At 26.5% G+C, this 17,195-nt stretch overlaps 6 protein-coding genes across 8 annotated transcripts; 2 read left to right on the top strand and 4 right to left on the bottom strand.

Moving 5' to 3' along the window:
- Positions 1-69: 69 nt before the first annotated feature.
- Positions 70-2,618, bottom strand: LOC122852581 (acetyl-CoA acetyltransferase, mitochondrial). Of its 2 annotated transcripts, XM_044152474.1 has the most exons (8): positions 2,502-2,618; positions 2,168-2,429; positions 1,906-2,099; positions 1,540-1,830; positions 1,278-1,466; positions 1,057-1,214; positions 874-990; positions 70-604 (listed from the first exon to the last, which is right to left on the bottom strand). In XM_044152474.1, exons 1-8 carry the CDS (start codon positions 2,526-2,528, stop codon positions 337-339), a joined length of 1,506 nt encoding a protein of 501 aa, XP_044008409.1. In that variant the 5' UTR covers positions 2,529-2,618; the 3' UTR covers positions 70-336. The 2 variants fall into 2 exon arrangements, with proteins under 2 accessions (XP_044008409.1, XP_044008410.1); XM_044152475.1 differs by lacking the exon at positions 70-604 and having other exon boundaries at positions 792-990.
- Positions 2,619-2,745: 127 nt separating this feature from the next.
- On the top strand, positions 2,746-4,343 carry LOC122852586 (splicing factor 3B subunit 4). The gene is made up of 4 exons (XM_044152479.1): positions 2,746-2,862; positions 3,051-3,134; positions 3,201-3,475; positions 3,553-4,343. Exons 1-4 carry the CDS (start codon positions 2,829-2,831, stop codon positions 4,282-4,284), a joined length of 1,125 nt encoding a protein of 374 aa, XP_044008414.1. The 5' UTR covers positions 2,746-2,828; the 3' UTR covers positions 4,285-4,343.
- A 73-nt stretch (positions 4,344-4,416) lies between these two features.
- On the bottom strand, positions 4,417-8,707 carry LOC122852583 (ero1-like protein). Its single transcript, XM_044152477.1, has 5 exons — positions 6,953-8,707; positions 6,178-6,772; positions 5,745-6,096; positions 5,376-5,672; positions 4,417-5,300 (listed from the first exon to the last, which is right to left on the bottom strand). The coding sequence occupies exons 1-5, from the start codon at positions 7,091-7,093 to the stop codon at positions 5,249-5,251; spliced, it is 1,437 nt and encodes a 478-aa protein (XP_044008412.1). The 5' UTR covers positions 7,094-8,707; the 3' UTR covers positions 4,417-5,248.
- A 411-nt stretch (positions 8,708-9,118) lies between these two features.
- Positions 9,119-10,570, bottom strand: LOC122852585 (protein arginine methyltransferase NDUFAF7, mitochondrial). The gene is made up of 2 exons (XM_044152478.1): positions 9,685-10,570; positions 9,119-9,622 (listed from the first exon to the last, which is right to left on the bottom strand). Exons 1-2 carry the CDS (start codon positions 10,498-10,500, stop codon positions 9,119-9,121), a joined length of 1,320 nt encoding a protein of 439 aa, XP_044008413.1. The 5' UTR covers positions 10,501-10,570.
- A 497-nt stretch (positions 10,571-11,067) lies between these two features.
- LOC122852580 (splicing factor 3B subunit 2) lies at positions 11,068-14,187 on the bottom strand. Of its 2 annotated transcripts, XM_044152473.1 has the most exons (4): positions 13,959-14,187; positions 13,621-13,860; positions 11,356-13,578; positions 11,101-11,272 (listed from the first exon to the last, which is right to left on the bottom strand). In XM_044152473.1, exons 1-4 carry the CDS (start codon positions 13,980-13,982, stop codon positions 11,204-11,206), a joined length of 2,556 nt encoding a protein of 851 aa, XP_044008408.1. In that variant the 5' UTR covers positions 13,983-14,187; the 3' UTR covers positions 11,101-11,203. The 2 variants fall into 2 exon arrangements, with proteins under 2 accessions (XP_044008407.1, XP_044008408.1); XM_044152472.1 differs by having other exon boundaries at positions 11,068-11,272; positions 11,356-13,860.
- Positions 14,188-14,448: 261 nt separating this feature from the next.
- On the top strand, positions 14,449-17,133 carry LOC122852589 (DNApol-eta-like). Its single transcript, XM_044152485.1, has 3 exons — positions 14,449-14,653; positions 14,728-16,644; positions 16,723-17,133. Exons 1-3 carry the CDS (start codon positions 14,517-14,519, stop codon positions 17,120-17,122), a joined length of 2,454 nt encoding a protein of 817 aa, XP_044008420.1. The 5' UTR covers positions 14,449-14,516; the 3' UTR covers positions 17,123-17,133.
- Positions 17,134-17,195: the final 62 nt, after the last annotated feature.

Genomic DNA, 17,195 nt, shown 5'->3' on the forward strand with positions numbered 1-17,195 from the left:
TTTTTTTTTTTTTTCTTTTTATAAAATACCTCCATCAATTTATCAACTCTTGGTAGAATTTCTTTACTATTTATTTTTTTATTTTTTTATTTTTTTTCTACAAAGAAATTTACTGTGTGAGATACAAGAAGTTCCACCTGAGTTTATTCTCCTGATATCTAGTCTTCTTGGTGAGATATAAACACAAAAACATAAATGAATTTTAATGGATTTAAAATAATTAAATGAAAGTTAAAACATAATTACTTTTTTTTGTAGTTTATGCAACAAACGCTTGTTGAGATGATATATAAAAAAATGAATTAATCAATAATTTTTGGTTTATTTGATGGATTATTATTTATCTAAATTATCAAGTTTTTTTTTTAAAAGTTCAACATCTAGACGATGCTTACACAAATACTGATTTTCAAAAAATAAAACAGGTATTTGATACTTGTAAATGTTCCAGTAGTGCTCATTTCCAGATGATGTTATATCAATTTCATCAAGTTGATAACGACCATTAAATTTATCATTCAATTCTTCCTTCAGTATATCACAAAGTTGACAGGGATGCTTGGTGTATAATGTTAGCCTTGGTGGTGATGATATTTGATGCGACCTGTGGCATTGTGGTGACTTTTTTTGTATTGTAATGTTTTTTTTTTATTAATTAAAATCAATACTTACTTTTTTTATTTTATTCATACAGATATTATTTATCAGTTTTATATTAAATAAATCAAGTAAATATTAAACTTGACAAGAAAAATTTAATATTCATTTTAACATTATTATAAAATATACAAAATTTAATTTTAAAATATATTTTTTATCTCATTTTTTTCATATATATAAAAGTTGGAGCAGTTGAGTTGAGGAATAACTTACAATTTTTCAATCATTATTGATGATGCTCCACCACCTCCATTACAAATTGATGCAACACCTTTTTCACCAGATTTTAATGCATGCACCAAATGTACAATAATTCTTGCTCCAGACATTCTGAAAATAATAATATATAAAATATTGTATATAGATTATTATTTTAAATAACAAAAAATAATTTACCCAATTGGATGACCAAGAGATACAGCACCACCATGAATATTAACCTTTGCTGGATCAATGTCAAGTATTTTTTGATTAGCCTCAACAACAACACTAAATGCTTCATTTATTTCCCACATTGATATATCATTTTTATTGACATTTGTTTTTTTCAACAGCTATAATAAATAAATAAAATTTATATCATTATATTTTTATATTAATTAGATTTTTAAACTTACAGTTGGAATTGCTAATGCTGGAGCAATTGGAAAATCAATTGGATCAGTTTCAGCATCTTGAAAACCAACAATTCTAGCAAGTGGTTTGAGATTTAATTTTTGTGCAATTTTACTTGTTGTTAAAATCATTGCAGCAGCACCATCATTTAAAGTTGATGCATTACCAGCAGTAACAGTACCATTGTCTTTCTAAAATTATTAATTAAATTAATTCATATAGATATATATTATTTACAACTATAAAAGTATATGATAAACTTACTTGAAATACTGTTTTAAGTGTTTTAAATTTTTCAAAATCAACTCTTTTATATTCTTCATCTTCAGTTATAATAACATCAGCTTTTCCTCTTTTTTGTGGTACATTAACATTAACCAATTCATCTTTAAATACATTCATTTTCCATGCATCAGCTGAACGTTTGTAACTTTTAATTGCAAATTCATCTTGTTGTTCTCTTGTTATATTATATTTTTTAGCTGTATTTTCAGCACAATTTCCCATATGAAATTTATTATAAACATCTGTTAAACCATCCATAACAATTCCATCCTAAAAATATAATATTTTTCTATTTATCAATAAATCATTTATAATAATATTAATTAAATTAAACAAATTATTTACATCAAGATGTACACCACCATATGGAGTAGCACCACGTTTCATGTAAAATGGTACATTTGACATTGATTCCATTCCACCAGCTAGAATAACATCTTGATGTCCACATTGAAGTGATTGTGAAGCTAACATAACACTTTTCATACCACTTGCACATACTTTATTGATTGTTGTACATATTGTTGATTTTGGAAGACCTGAAAAACAATTCATCAACAAATTATCAAGTGTTTTTTGTTTTTATCATGTTTATTATAATTTTTACCAGCAAATATTGTTGCTTGTCTTGCTGGTGCTTGACCTACACCTCCTTGACAAACATTTCCCATATAAACTTCTTGAATCTGTTGCTTGTCAATTCCAGCACGTTCAATTGCTGCCTGTATAGCAATAGCACCAAGTTTAGTTGCTGATAATGATGATAATGAACCTTGAAATGATCCTATTGGTGTTCTTGTTGCACTAACAATAACAACATCATTTAAAGATAATTGGGTACTGTATTCACGACATACTCTTATGAAATTCTGTAACATAATAATTATAATTAATTGAAATTCAATTAGATTAAATGATTTTAATATATTTTATTATTTTACCTTGGTAATTTTTGCTGCACTCAACATGTTTAAGTATTATTTTTGTTGATAATATAAACACAATATAATAAAATAATTACTCCAATCTCCAATATGCTTTTTAATACTTCTTCCAGATCAGCAATCTTATCAACGTTTATGCATATTTTTTTTTACTTATACTCAAGTTTATTGGACTTTTAACTCTTTTTTTAATATTACATAGACAACTGTAATGACGTCATCAAAAGATTCGCGAGTGTGTGGGGATCATCTGATAGGATGCATGTGCCTTGTTGTTGGTGTTGTAAATAATACGTTTGAGTTTTGACAACAACAGCAACAATCATGGCGGCCGGTCCAGTTTCAGAACGAAATCAAGGTAAAAAATTATTTATAATTAACACCAAAAGCCAAAAAACAATTCAATTTATCATAAATAAATTGACTCACCTCTATACAAAAGAATTTTATTAAATTTTTGAGTAAATTGTTTGTTAAAAAAATTTAAGTCAAACAATTTTGAGGTTATGAGTTATCCTTTTTAATAAATATTTTTTTTTATTTTAGATGCCACAATTTATGTGGGTGGTTTGGATGATCAAGTGACTGAAACTTCATTATGGGATTTATTTGTTCAATCTGGACCAATTGGTAAACTAAAAATAATTATAAATTAAATTATAATAAAATGTTAATTTATTTTTTTTATTTTTGTAGTAAATGTTCACATGCCTAAAGATAGAGTTACACAGTTACATCAAGGCTATGGATTTGTTGAATTTATGGGTGAAGAAGATGCTGATTATGCAGTTAAATGCATGAATATGATAAAACTTTATGGTAAACCAATAAGAGTTAATAAAGCAAGTTCACATCAAAAAAATCTTGATGTTGGTGCAAATATATTTATTGGTAATTTAGATCCTGAAGTTGATGAAAAGTTATTGTATGATACATTTAGTGCTTTTGGAATTATTCTTCAAACACCAAAGGTAAATTTATTTTCTTTTAGAATTGCATTATTATATTTTTACAAAAACATGTCAATTAATTAATTTTTTATGTCTAGATAATGCGTGATCCAGAAACTGGTAATTCAAAAGGTTTTGCATTTATAAATTTTGCATCATTTGATGCATCAGATGCAAGTATTGAAGCAATGAATGGTCAATTTCTTTGTAATCGTCCAATATCAGTATCATATGCATTTAAACGTGATGTAAAAGGTGAACGTCATGGTTCAGCAGCTGAACGTCTTTTAGCAGCTCAAAATCCATTATCCCATGCTGATCGTCCTCATCAATTATTTGCTGATGCACCAATAATGTCAGCTCAAGGACCAGGACCAATGAATCATCAAATGCATTCAGATCATCGTCCTATGATGCATCATGGAATAGCTGTACCACCACCACCGCCACCACCTCCAATGTCAATGAGTCATAATCCTCCTCTTCCTCCTCTTCCACCACCATCAAATTCTCATCCACCTATGCCACCTGGTATGCATCCACCAATGCCATCACATATGATGATGTCACAACAACAGCTACCACCACCACCACCTCCACCACCAGTTCATTGGCCTGGACAAGGTCCATCTGTTGGACAATATCCACCACCTCCACCACCACCACCATCTAATGGACCCCCACGTTTTCAACAATTTCAATCACAACAAGAATGGCAACATCCACCACCATTACCACCACCACCACCACATTTACAGCATCAATTTCAACCACCTTTTCCACCAAGGGTACCATTCTTACCACCACCACCACCACCAACTTCATCATAATTGTCCTTAAATATTATTTTATCATATGTATTAAACTACATAATTATTTGTTTTATTTTTATTTCTGTAAGAAATAAAAATTACCTCATTACAATATATAATTGAATGTAATAAATTAATCATTTTTACAAATTTTTTTTCTTAATATTTAATTTCTTCTAAATATATCAGCCTCAAGAATATAATTCATCTTTAAATTCTTCTTACATTTTAATCATTCAATTTTTAGTTTCATTTTCATACAAAAAAATGTACATAAAAATTTTCATTCAAATCATACTGATCTATATATAATATATTAAATTTACAAAATAACATTTTAATAACAATTGAGATTAAATAATATTAATAAATAATAAAAATGCATCAACGAAAAAGAAATCGAAAAAAAAAATTATTTAAAAAAAAAAATCAAATCATCAACTTGCTACTATCTATTTTGTATTAAAATAAAGTATTAAAAGATAAATAGATAATTAATGATCAATTGAAATGAAAAAAAAATTAAATAAAATGTGCATTGAAAAGAAAAAAATAAATAAATAATTTTATCACAGACGCAGTCAGATTGTAGGTACATTAGAGAAAAAAAAAATTCTTAACACTTCTTTGTCGTTAAAAAAAAAAAAAAAAAAAAAACTCTGTATCAAAAAATAATTTGTAATGTAAATTCACTGAAGCTACACCGTGTGTAAAAAATTTTTTTATAAAATCTAACAATGAATTTTGACTAAAAAATTGGTATGATAAAAATCAAACTGCAAAAGTGAGCAATTTTTTTTCTATAAATATTGAAATAAAATTAAATTTTATATAATGTGCAATGTTTTTAATGAAAATATAAATCACCAATAGCTCGAGTGGTGATTAATTTATCATAAAAGGAAAAAAATATTATATTACTATTAATCTATGTGTGATGTGTTGTTGATATGAGGTAATTTTTTGAAGACCTCAATTTAGGCTATCGCATCATTTGACGAAATCTTTCAAGTTCAAATATACTCTCAGATAATCTAAAAAAAAAAAAAAAAAAACAAATAAATCATCATTAATAACAAAAAAATTTAATAATAAAAAATGATATTTACCTTCCAAGACCATTAAATAGTGCAACTATTTCACTTCTTTCTAGATAAAAATTTCTTTTATCAATATTTTTATTAACTGTTGGTGACCATTCATCAAATTTACCAGAAAATAATATTTTCAATGCTGTACCAAGTCCTTGAACTTGTAATTTACCCCATAATTTACATTTATCACAACCAACACAATCCATTATTCTTGATACATTTAAAAAATGTTGACGAAATTCTTCTTTAAGCATAATTGCCTCAGAGCCACCATTAAACATGCAACTCTCATTAAAATGATTTGGAAATGATCTTTAAAAAAAAAAATAATACAATTCATTAGTAATTTATTTATATATAATTTAATAATAAAAAATAAATTACCTGACAACTTCCAGTATATCATCAACAGCTTGTCTTGTTTCTTCATCACCATCATCATTACCAGTATAATATTCTTCACGTTTTAAATATGGTGCAGCTTTATCAAGTGCTCTTAATTCTAATAAATAAATAAAGTATACATTTTTAAGCCAATTTGGTCCTTCACCACCAGTTGTATCTGGTGAAAACATACGTTGAAATTCAGGTAAATTTGGACCCCATTCAGCACCAGTTGTTACAATACCAAGATTATTTTGATTTGGCAATAAATACTTTGAACATAAATGTATATTTATACTTGCATGAAGACCAGATACAACTCTATAAAATGCTCTTTTTTCTAAACACATTCCTGTAATTTAAAATACATATAATAATAAGTAAGTATATAATGTTTTTTGGCTTGTAATTTATTTGAATTAAAAATAATTACCACTCATTTGTGATGCTTGAATAAAATTATGTGTTGATTTTTCTGGTCTAAAACAATTTTCTAAATAAATACTTCTCCATATTCTATGTGCACTTGGTCCTTTATAACCAGTATATTTTTCTGGATTTAATAAAAGATCAACATATTCACCAGGTGATGTTTCAGTTATACAAAAATTATCTTGTTCATCATCATGTTTTTGCCATCTTTCAAATTCTTTATAATTTTCAGAACTAATTGTTGTATTTAAATAACCAAGTTCTTTATTATGATCTTTAGCTGTTTGTTCACAATTTATCATTTGATTTGTTGATAAATATTTATCATATTTTTTTTCAATATAAATTTGATGATTACGTGTTTCACCTTTTAAACCAACTGGTATATCATCATCTTGACATTGTTGTACATGACAATAACGTATTGCACATTTACTATCATCAGCCCAAAATGGACATGGTTGTTTTAAATTAACTTTATAAAAACGAAAATAATCTTTTATCAATAAACTTTGAAGTCTTGGATATATTCTCATATTATTAAAATAATCAACTGTATCAATATTACAGCTACAATCATCAATTGATCCTTCCAACTATAAATAAAAAAAAACCAAATTAACAATAATTAAACAATTGTTTTATAATTAATCAACCAAACATAAATTCATATGTTTTGGTTTTTTTTGTTTATTGTTTTGATGATTGTTGACATGTCAAACTTCATGGTTATGTTTTTTAAAATTAATATTATTTATTAAATAAATATAACATACCTTACAAAAACATTGTTGATCAATATTTTTAGTTGTTGAAAAATAACTTTTTGATGTTGGCACAAAATAATATAATAATATTATAAATAATATCTTGGCTGACATTGTAGGCCTTTTTTGGTGTCTCATGACGTCACACATACACCACACTGTTTTCACTTATTTTTATTATTATTATTTTTATTATTTATAAATTTGCAAATAGTAATTATTAGATTCACAATATTTTTCATATAGATAATTACATCAGCAAGATTAAATTTTATAATTATTGAAAAAGGAAAATATATATATTTTCCTGGTTATTCAACAACAATTTTATTATCAATATATATTTCAATTTTTTTTCCTGAATAGATTGAACGTGGTTTTATTATCTTAATAACGGTACACTTATCAACACGTATACATTTATTTTTTTACTTTAAATAAATACTTTTATAATTATTATTTTTATCAATCTATTTAACTTTCGAAATACATTAGCTTGTTTTTTTGTTTTTTTATGAATTTATTATAAAATAAACTTTATATATTGTTATAAAATAATTTAATAAATTTTTCATTTAATAATAAAATTACTTGTGCGTTGCTTTTTTTTATTTTTTAAATTACTTTATATCGCTGCTTGTTTGAAAACTATAATGAGAGAAAAGCAAAAAATTTATTGGAGAGATTGTTTCTATCCCTTCTCTTCCCCAAATACAGATGCTGATCATCATGATCATGATGATGATGATGAAATTTATTTAACTTCTATACGTGTCTACTTGCTGTGCGTCACAAAAAAATATATTTTTTTTTCTACTGACGTGGTTTCTACTGATTGGTATTTACTTATCTCGTCACTAATAATGTTAAAATTTCAAAGTTTTAAATTCCTGGTTTACGAAATGATAAAACCACATTGAAAAATAAGAAAATAAACTTTTTGATTTATGATTTTCATGAACTAACAATAAAAATAAATATTATCATTTTTCGTTTTATAATTATGATTAAATTTTAAGCACATAGACTAAAAAATTTTATAAAAATCTATTTATCTTGTAATATTTATTTAAATGATAATAATTTCGAGCTATATCTTCATGCCAAATTTAATGAGATAAATTTTACATAAATTTATTATCTATCATTGTTTCAAGACAGAAAATAATTTAGAAATAAATTAAATTAAAAGTATGAATATTTTTCAATTCACACTTTTTTTATTCACCATTATTTGTAAGTTTTTAAATAAAAATAATAAATTATCAATATAATTTAATAAATTATGAAATTTTAATTTAAGTATGTAATGGAAAAAAAACAAATAAAATAATTCGTGGTGTAATAAAACCAATTGAAGATTATCCTCATATTGTATCAATAAAAAATAATAATCATCATGTGTGTAGTGGAAATTTGGTATCATCATTGCATGTACTAACAGCTGCAAGTTGTGTTGTCTTTGATGCTGGTCATGTTATTGTATCAAATGTCATAATAATAGCTGGTACAAATGATAAATTAAACACATTAAATAATGGACAAATACGAAATGTCAAATATGTTGTTTATCATGAAAAATATAATCATCAACAATTATGGAATAATGATGTGGCAATATTAAAAGTAATTATCAATAATAATATAATTTTATAATAATTTTTAATTATTTGTTTTTTGTTTATTTAATAAATAGCTAGAAAAGCCAGTATATTTTAATAATTATGTAAACAAAATTACTCTTTCAACGTATTTCGAAACACAACATAATTCTTTAGTAACACATTTTGATACTGTTGGTTGGGGTGATAATCCAACAGCAATAAATTATTTACAACATATTCAATTAAAAAAAATTGATAAAATTTCATGTGTTAAACTTTTTGCAATTAATCTAATTAACTTACATCAAAGTTGTGCTAAAGTCATGTGGCCAAGTCAAGCAGTTACAATGGTAATTATAATAATATAAATTAATAATCATAATTAAATATATTATTAAATATTTTTTATGTTTTTTTTTTTTACCAGGGTGATAGTGGTAGTCCTTTGATGATTGATGATAAACTTGTTGGAATAATTTCAGCAGCTACAATTACCGGAGGTCATACAATTATTTATACTGAATTAGCAGCATATCAAAATTGGATTTATAATGTCATTGAAAGAGTTTAGCTATTTACAATTATCATTTAAAAATCCAGCAACTGGCCATTTTTTTAAATGTTCAGCTAATATTGATGGAAACATAGCTAATAATTTAAAACATTTACCCATTTTATCATCATCAATAATCATATGATAGCCAGATTTTAATTCACTTTTTTCTTCATCATTAATTTTATCCATTAAAATTTTTAATCTAATATCAATACCCATTTGTAATAAAAAATCACGTTGATTAACTGGACCAAATACAATTGTTTTATTATTTTTAATAGCTGTATTTTTAATCATTGAAAAATCAACATCAGCTGTTAAATCAGCTGTGCCAGGATTTAACAATGGATCTTGTTGTTGATGATTTTTAAATGCTCTAAATGTATCTGTTTTTTCACCATTATGTCCATAATCAGCTATCAAACTAAAACCACCATAATTATACAAAAAATTTGCCATATATTCAATGATAATCATACTTTGTGGACTAATTTCAACATGATCTCTTTTTTCATCATCCTAAAATTAATAATTTTACATTATTTTTTAAATCATAAAATTAATTAATTTCATATACTTACAGATATAAATACACGACTAGATAATGTTGGTGTTTTACTTAAAACAAAACGAAATTTATTATCAATATTTTTATCAATATCAACAAATATTTCACTCCATGTATTTTTATTTTTTTGAAATTTATGAATTGGTAATGCATCAAAAAATTCATGAGCAATAAATATACTAAATTTTTTAGGTATATGTTCAATTGATTGATACCAAAATACTTTAACACCATTATCAGTAATACCCTCTTGATAATGTCCAATATTATTACAATCAACACCAAATTGTGTATTTTTTTTTGATGTAATACATAAATTATTAGCTTGTATTTCAGATAATGCTGGACTTATTTCAACAAGATGAATTGTCATTTTATCAGCAACTTTTAATTGATTAAAAATTTTTAAAATACTTTTACTCAGTGTACCACGACCAGGACCAAGTTCAACAAGTTGAAAATTATTATTTGTTATTTTTTTCCATTCACTAAAAACCCATATACCAATCATTTCACCAAATAATTGTGATATTTCTGGTGATGTTATAAAATCACCCTTGCTACCAAATACATCACGTTTCATGTAGTATCCTTGGGTTGGATGAGTTAATGCTTCTCTCATGTAATCTGCTACTGATATTGGTCCACATGATTTTATTTTTGCATATAAATGTTTTGATGAACGTGATGAGTCAATATTTTTTACATTGTCATTTAATATTTGTGATGAAAATAAATATCTTGATGATTTTATTGGCTCAATTTGTAGTTTTAATATTTTTTTAATGTATTTATTTATTAAACATCTCATTGTTGTTGATGTTTTCATACAATTATGCAAAATTATGCCGGTTAAATAATTTTATGTATTTTTTATACTAGTGTGGGTTAGGAATCAGCTGTTCTTTAACCAGTATAGTGGGGGAAAAAAGAAAAAAAAAAATTATTTTTTAACAATCTGTCATAATCAGCTGTTGATCATGTTTGTTTATAAATAGTTAATAAATAAATTAACAAATTAATTGATGGTTTTTTAAATTACAACTACCAAATATTTGTAGAATGTTTTTAATTTTAATTTTATAAAATTATTAGAAACATGCTGTTGCTCACAGGGGCTGTGAGCAGAAGCAATTCTCAAAAATATTTTTCACGAAAAACTTAAAGACTTTTGTGAATTAATAAAAAAATTAATGATTAAACACGAAAAAACAAACAGAATCATTGGTGATGAAATAAAATTAAACAATATATTCACTTGAAAATAATTATTTCAATAATTAGTATAATCATTTATAAACTTATTGTTAATTAACTTTATTAATTATTAATAATAAATATAAAATTAAATTTTGATATTTAATTTTACATTCATTAAATGATACAAATTTTAATATTTCTTTCTCTTTTTTTTTTGTTTTTTTTTTTTTTATTCTAGTTTCTCAGGTTTTAATCGTGTAACACGATAATTCCAACATGTTAATTATAATATATAATTGAAAAAAAAGAATTTAATATCTTTGAAATTGGATTTAAAATTTAAATTCTTTGTATTTTTTAGATGATTTTGCTTCTTGTCCTTGTTGACGTTTTCTTTTGCTCTGTAATAAACGAAAAAACGAATAAATTATTAGTTTGTGAAAGATATAGAAAAAAAAAATAAATAAATAAAAAATATAATAACCTTTTGTCGTTGTACATGATCCTCCAACATATCTGAGCAATCTTCATGACGTAAATGAGCTTGTCTTGATCTCATGGTCTCTTCATAACGTGATGCCATTGCATCAGAGTCCATGTCAAGTTCACTTGGATCAAGTGCAACTTCAACTGCACCATCTCTGTCACTTCTAGCTTCACCAGTTGCTCCACGTCGTGCAGCAACAACTGATGGTGGTGCTTGTCCACCAGCAGCACCAGTCATATCATAAACATGTGTACTTCCCATCATTGAAGCACCAAGTCCCTCGGTTCTACGTTCTTGTAAAACAGTATATAATTCTGGTGTATCATCATTTTCCATTTCAGTTTCAATAGCTTTTTTCTTTCTTAATTCAATTGAATCAGGTGTTTCAAGACCAGCTGGCATTGATGTTATACCACTTGGTGTAATTAATCCTTCAGCACCAGGTGTAACAAGTCCACTAGCATCAGCATCACCATCTTTTCCTTCACCATCACCATCAGCATCTTCATCACCTTCTTCATCTTCATCTTCTTCACCAGATGATTCACTTTCTGGTTCACCCCACATACCACGATCAACTTCTTCATCAAGCATATCACCACCAAGTGGTCTAGCAACACCAAATACATCACCATAAAGTGGACGACCAGTTTCATCAACTGGTGGTTTACCCCAACCACCAGCATGATAACCAAATGCACAACCTTCTGGTATTGGTGCATTTAAACCAGGTATTTTTAAATTTGGATAACTTGGTGGTGGTCCATAACGTTGCATTGCAATTAACCATGGTGGTGGTACTTTATTACAATTTGGACCAACAGGCATACCCAATGCTGTTCTTAATTCATCTGATAATTCACCAGGTTTTTTTTCTTTAAGTCTTGTTTCAAATTCTTTACCTTCATAATAAAGATCACCATGAATAGTCATTCTTGGTTTTGTTTGCCATTTAAAAAATGCATCATGTAATTTTTGATAATCAATATCAATTTTACCAAGTTTTGGTCTAGCACGTTCACGCATTTTAGCTTTTAATGTTTTAGCTTCATCACGTTCTTGTAAACTTGCTCTCATTTCAGTAATACCTGTTTTTTTAATAAAATCTGGTAAATCAAATGGTGGTTTTTCAATACCACGTTTACCCTGAAGATATTTTCTTTTAAAACACCAATGACGTGGTACTGGTACTGTATTACGATGTGCTTTTAATTGTACTAAAAGTTTTGGATCACGAGCTGTAACATCATGCATTTCAACAACATCTGGTCTACCAACAAGTTGTTTTAATTCAGCAACACTCAATCTATTTAATCTTTTTAATTTTCTTTTTGATAATCTTGCTACTCCATTTTCACCAATTGGTGGATTTTGTTGACCACTATTATCATCAAATTCATCAAGTAAATGTATTTTACTTGGTGTTTGAATTGCTGCTGTTACTGGATATTGATTAATTGATTCACCTTTGTCTTTATCTGTACCAGTTTCAGAATCAATCATTCTAAATGTTTCAAATACTCTTGCAAAAACACGATGCATTGGTTGAAGCTCTGACATTTCAGGTATATCTTGAATATATTCAACTTCTGGTAAATCTTCTTTTTCTGTTAATTTTTCTACTGTATCATCTTTAATTTCTTTAGTTATACCATTATGCTTCTTTTTTCTTTTCTTCTTTTTTTTCTTTCCTAATTTATTTGATTTTGTTGTTGATTTTTCACTTATAACTTCTGGTTCTGGTACAAAATCAATGACAACAGTATCATCATTTGTTGTTTCATGTGTTGGTGAAGTTCCAGGTATTAATAATTCATTTGGATCAGCACCAACTTCCTTGGCACGTTCATTTTTAAAAGCAAGTGCTTGTTCTAATGCAGCTGGTAATTTAACAACTTCATCATTAACTTCACGTTCATTATTTTTATTTTGTTGTTCTTGATTATCTTGAAATTGTTGATCTTGGTGAAATTGTTGCTGTTGTTGTTGTTGTTGATGATGATTATGCTGATGATGGTGGTGATGATGATGATGATGATGATTCTGCATATCTGGTGGAGTTACTTTTAAACTCAGTAGACTTGGGAGAGGCTGATTTTGCATTTGAGCAGGTAATTGTAGTGGTGGTGGTGGTGGGGGAGGAGGTCCAGGTTGCATTTGTGGAGGTCCAGTTGGCATTTGTGGAGGTCCAAGTGGCATTTGTGGAGGTCCAGGTGGCATTTGTGGTGGTCCAAGTGGCATTTGTGGAGGTCCAGGTGGCATTTGTGGTGGACCAAGTGGCATTTGTGGTGGTCCAGGTGGCATTTGTTGTTGCATTTGTGTTGGTACTGATAATAATTGTGGTGGCGGTGGTGGTGGAACTGGTGCCATTTGTGGAGGACCAGTTAACATTTGTTGTGGACCTGGTGGTATTTGTAATGGTCCTGGAACACTTGCCAATTGTTTTTGTATTTCTTCCTGCTCCATTTGACGCAATTGTTGGTCCATTATTAATGATTGGCCCTAAAATTAATAGTTGAATTATTAAATAATTGACACTAGTTTATTTATTTAGATTTACAATGTAAATATATATATAGAAATATCAAAAAAAAACTAACCTCTATGACCGGTATTCCTTCCATGTTTTATTTATATTATTAATAATAATATAAAAAACAATAAATCACTTAGTTACACAACATATGAATTATTAATTATTAAAAACTATATTTCTATTAAGTTTTTATGTTTTTAATTCACAATAGCATTTTAATTGTTTGAAGCTTTTTTTTTTCTTAATTTAGAGTTGCCAACAGTTTACAAAATGCAAACCCCCCTGCGCGCACCCACCGCGATAAACATCGGCAAAAATAATAAAGGCGAGTTTACAATAATAATAATAATCATAGCGTTCCATGTGGCGAAATGTTAAACTAATTTATAAACATTCTCAATAAACAATAAACATTGCATTATTATTTAAATCATTCAAATGAATAAAAATTAACAACAAATGTCAATTAATTAGAAAAAAATAAACTTATCATAATGTCATTTATAAAAATAATATAAATACATAGAAAGTTAACAAGTTCAATTGTTTACATCTAGGATTTATTAATATAACAATAATAATTAATAAAAAAACGTGTGTGTTTAATTAAAAAAATATTAAAATGTCTAAAATAAAAGATAGAATTGTTGTTCTCATAGATATGGACTGTTTTTTTTGTCAAGTAGAAGCAAAATTAAATCCAGCATTACAAGGAAAACCACTTGCTGTTGTTCAATATGGTTCATTTGGACCGAGCAGGTATTTATTATTATTTAAATAAATATAATATACCAGTATAAAATTTATAAATAAAATATAAATTAAAATTTTAGTATAATTGCTGTAAATTATGAAGCAAGAGATCATGGAGTAACACGTCATATGAAAGGACCAGAAGCTAAAGAAAAATGTCATGATATTATATTGGTAACAGTACCACCAATTAGAAATAAACCTGATACATCAAGATATCGTAAAGCAGGACGTGAAGTTATTGATGTATTAAAACAATATTGTAATATTATTGAAAGAGCAAGTATTGATGAAGCATATCTTGATATAACTGATATTGTTGATGAAAAATTAAATACAACAGATACAACATCATTAAATAGTATAATTGATAAATTATCAAATTCATTTGTTGTTGGTTATTGTGATGATAATAGTAATGATGAAATTAAAAGATCTGAAGGAACTAAAAAATGGATTGAAGCTGCATTTGATGAAATGGGTGATGAACAAGCAAGAAAACTAACAATTGCTGGTTTAATTGTTGAAGAATTACGTGAACAAATATGGAAACAATGTCAGTATCGTTGTTCAGCTGGTATATCATATAATAAAATATTAGCAAAACTTGCTTGTGGTATACATAAACCAAATAGACAAACAATTTTACCACTATCTGCTGTACCAGGTCTTTATTCATCTCTACCAGTTAAAAAAGTTAGAAATCTTGGTGGTAAATTTGGTAATATTGTTATGGAATCACTTGGTTGTAATGTTATGGCTGATTTATTACGTTTTTCACTTCAAGATTTACAAAAACGATTTGATGAAAAAACTGGTCTTTGGCTTTGGAATATTGCAAGAGGTACTGATAATGAACCAGTACAAAATCGTTTAATATGTAAATCAATTGGTGCTAGTAAAAATTTTCCTGGTAAACAAGCAATAACTAAATTAGAAACATTAAAACAATGGGTTGGTGATATTGCTGCTGAATTAGTTGATCGTCTTGAACAAGATAAAGAAGAAAATGAAAGACGAGCTGTTACAATGACTGTTGGTTATCATTATTATAATGATGGTAAAATTGTAGCAACAACAAAAGTTGTACCATTAACAAATTATAAAATTGACAAAATATCTAATTTGTGTATTGATGTTATAACAAAAGCAACACAAAAACCAATAACACTTATTAGTATGTCTGCTGGTAAATTTGTTCCTTCAAAAGGTAGTAATGATTTTTTAAATTATTTTAAAAATGGAGTTAATGTAAAACCTCAAGATCAAGAATCTAATGATACACAAAATCATATTAAACAAAATAATATTGATGTTAAAAATTCGACGGATAAAATTGAAGAAAAAATTGATTCAATTGATGAATTATCAAATGATTCAAATGATTTTAGTGTAAATTATAAAAATGAATCAACTATTAAAACATATGAGAAAAAAGAGCAACAAAAGAAACCATCAATTGTCAAAAATAGCATTTGTGAATTGTCATTTAATAAAAAAATAAAAGATAGCAATTCAATTGACGTTAAAGTTTGTGATAAAAAATCAAGTCTCATTGCTGTTAATAATTTAGCAAAACCATTAGACAGTGAAAGTTTTAAAAATTCATTTTTTATGAATATTTTAAAAGATTCAAATCCGGAATTTTTAATACCACCAGTACCATCAACAAGTAATTTAAAACTTGATTTACCAAATGAACAACAAGAAAATTTAAATACTGATGCATCACCAGATCTTTTTGATGATTGTACACTTGAAGATGGTGAAATAAATAAATCAATTTTTTTTAATGAAGATAATAATGAAGATCAAGCTGTTGTTAATTCTGAGATTGAAGAAAAGAAAGAAACTGCATTGGATCAATTGAAAGAAATATTTCCTGATCTTGATAATATTGATCCAGCTGTTGTAAAATTATTACCTTTGGAATTACAAGAAGTGGCTAAAGTTTATTTAAAAAATAAATCATCATCAGCAACAATTGTCATTAATGAATCAAAAAGTACAAAAAATATATTGACAAAAGAAAAAATAACAAATAATACTAAAACTTTAACAAAAGAAAAAACAACAAATAATACTAAAACTTTGTCAAAAGAAAAAATAACAATTACAAAAGAAAAATTAACAAATAATACAAAAAATTTAACAAAAGAAAAAACAAGTAAATTAAAAAACTGTAAAATACCACAATTTTTTTCAAAAAAAACATCAAATATAAATAGTGAAATGAAAAAATGTGATGATTGTTTAAAAATGATTGAAGTTGATAGATGGCTAGAACATTGTGATTTTCATGTTGCTCAAAATTTACAAAAACTCATGAATCAAAATGAAAATAATGCTGGTCCATCAAGACCAATTAAAATAACAGATAAAACAAAATCACCATCAATAAAAAGAAAAATAAATTCTGGTATTTCACCACCAAATAAAAAACCACGAGGGATTGCTGCATTTTTACAACAATAATATAGTATTTTTTTTTTAAAACATGAACGTAATATATATTTTTTAGATATAATATAATATAAATAATAAAAAC

The sequence above is a fragment of the Aphidius gifuensis genome, linkage group LG3 (assembly GCF_014905175.1).
Source record: "Aphidius gifuensis isolate YNYX2018 linkage group LG3, ASM1490517v1, whole genome shotgun sequence".
Lineage (NCBI taxonomy): Eukaryota > Metazoa > Arthropoda > Insecta > Hymenoptera > Braconidae > Aphidius > Aphidius gifuensis.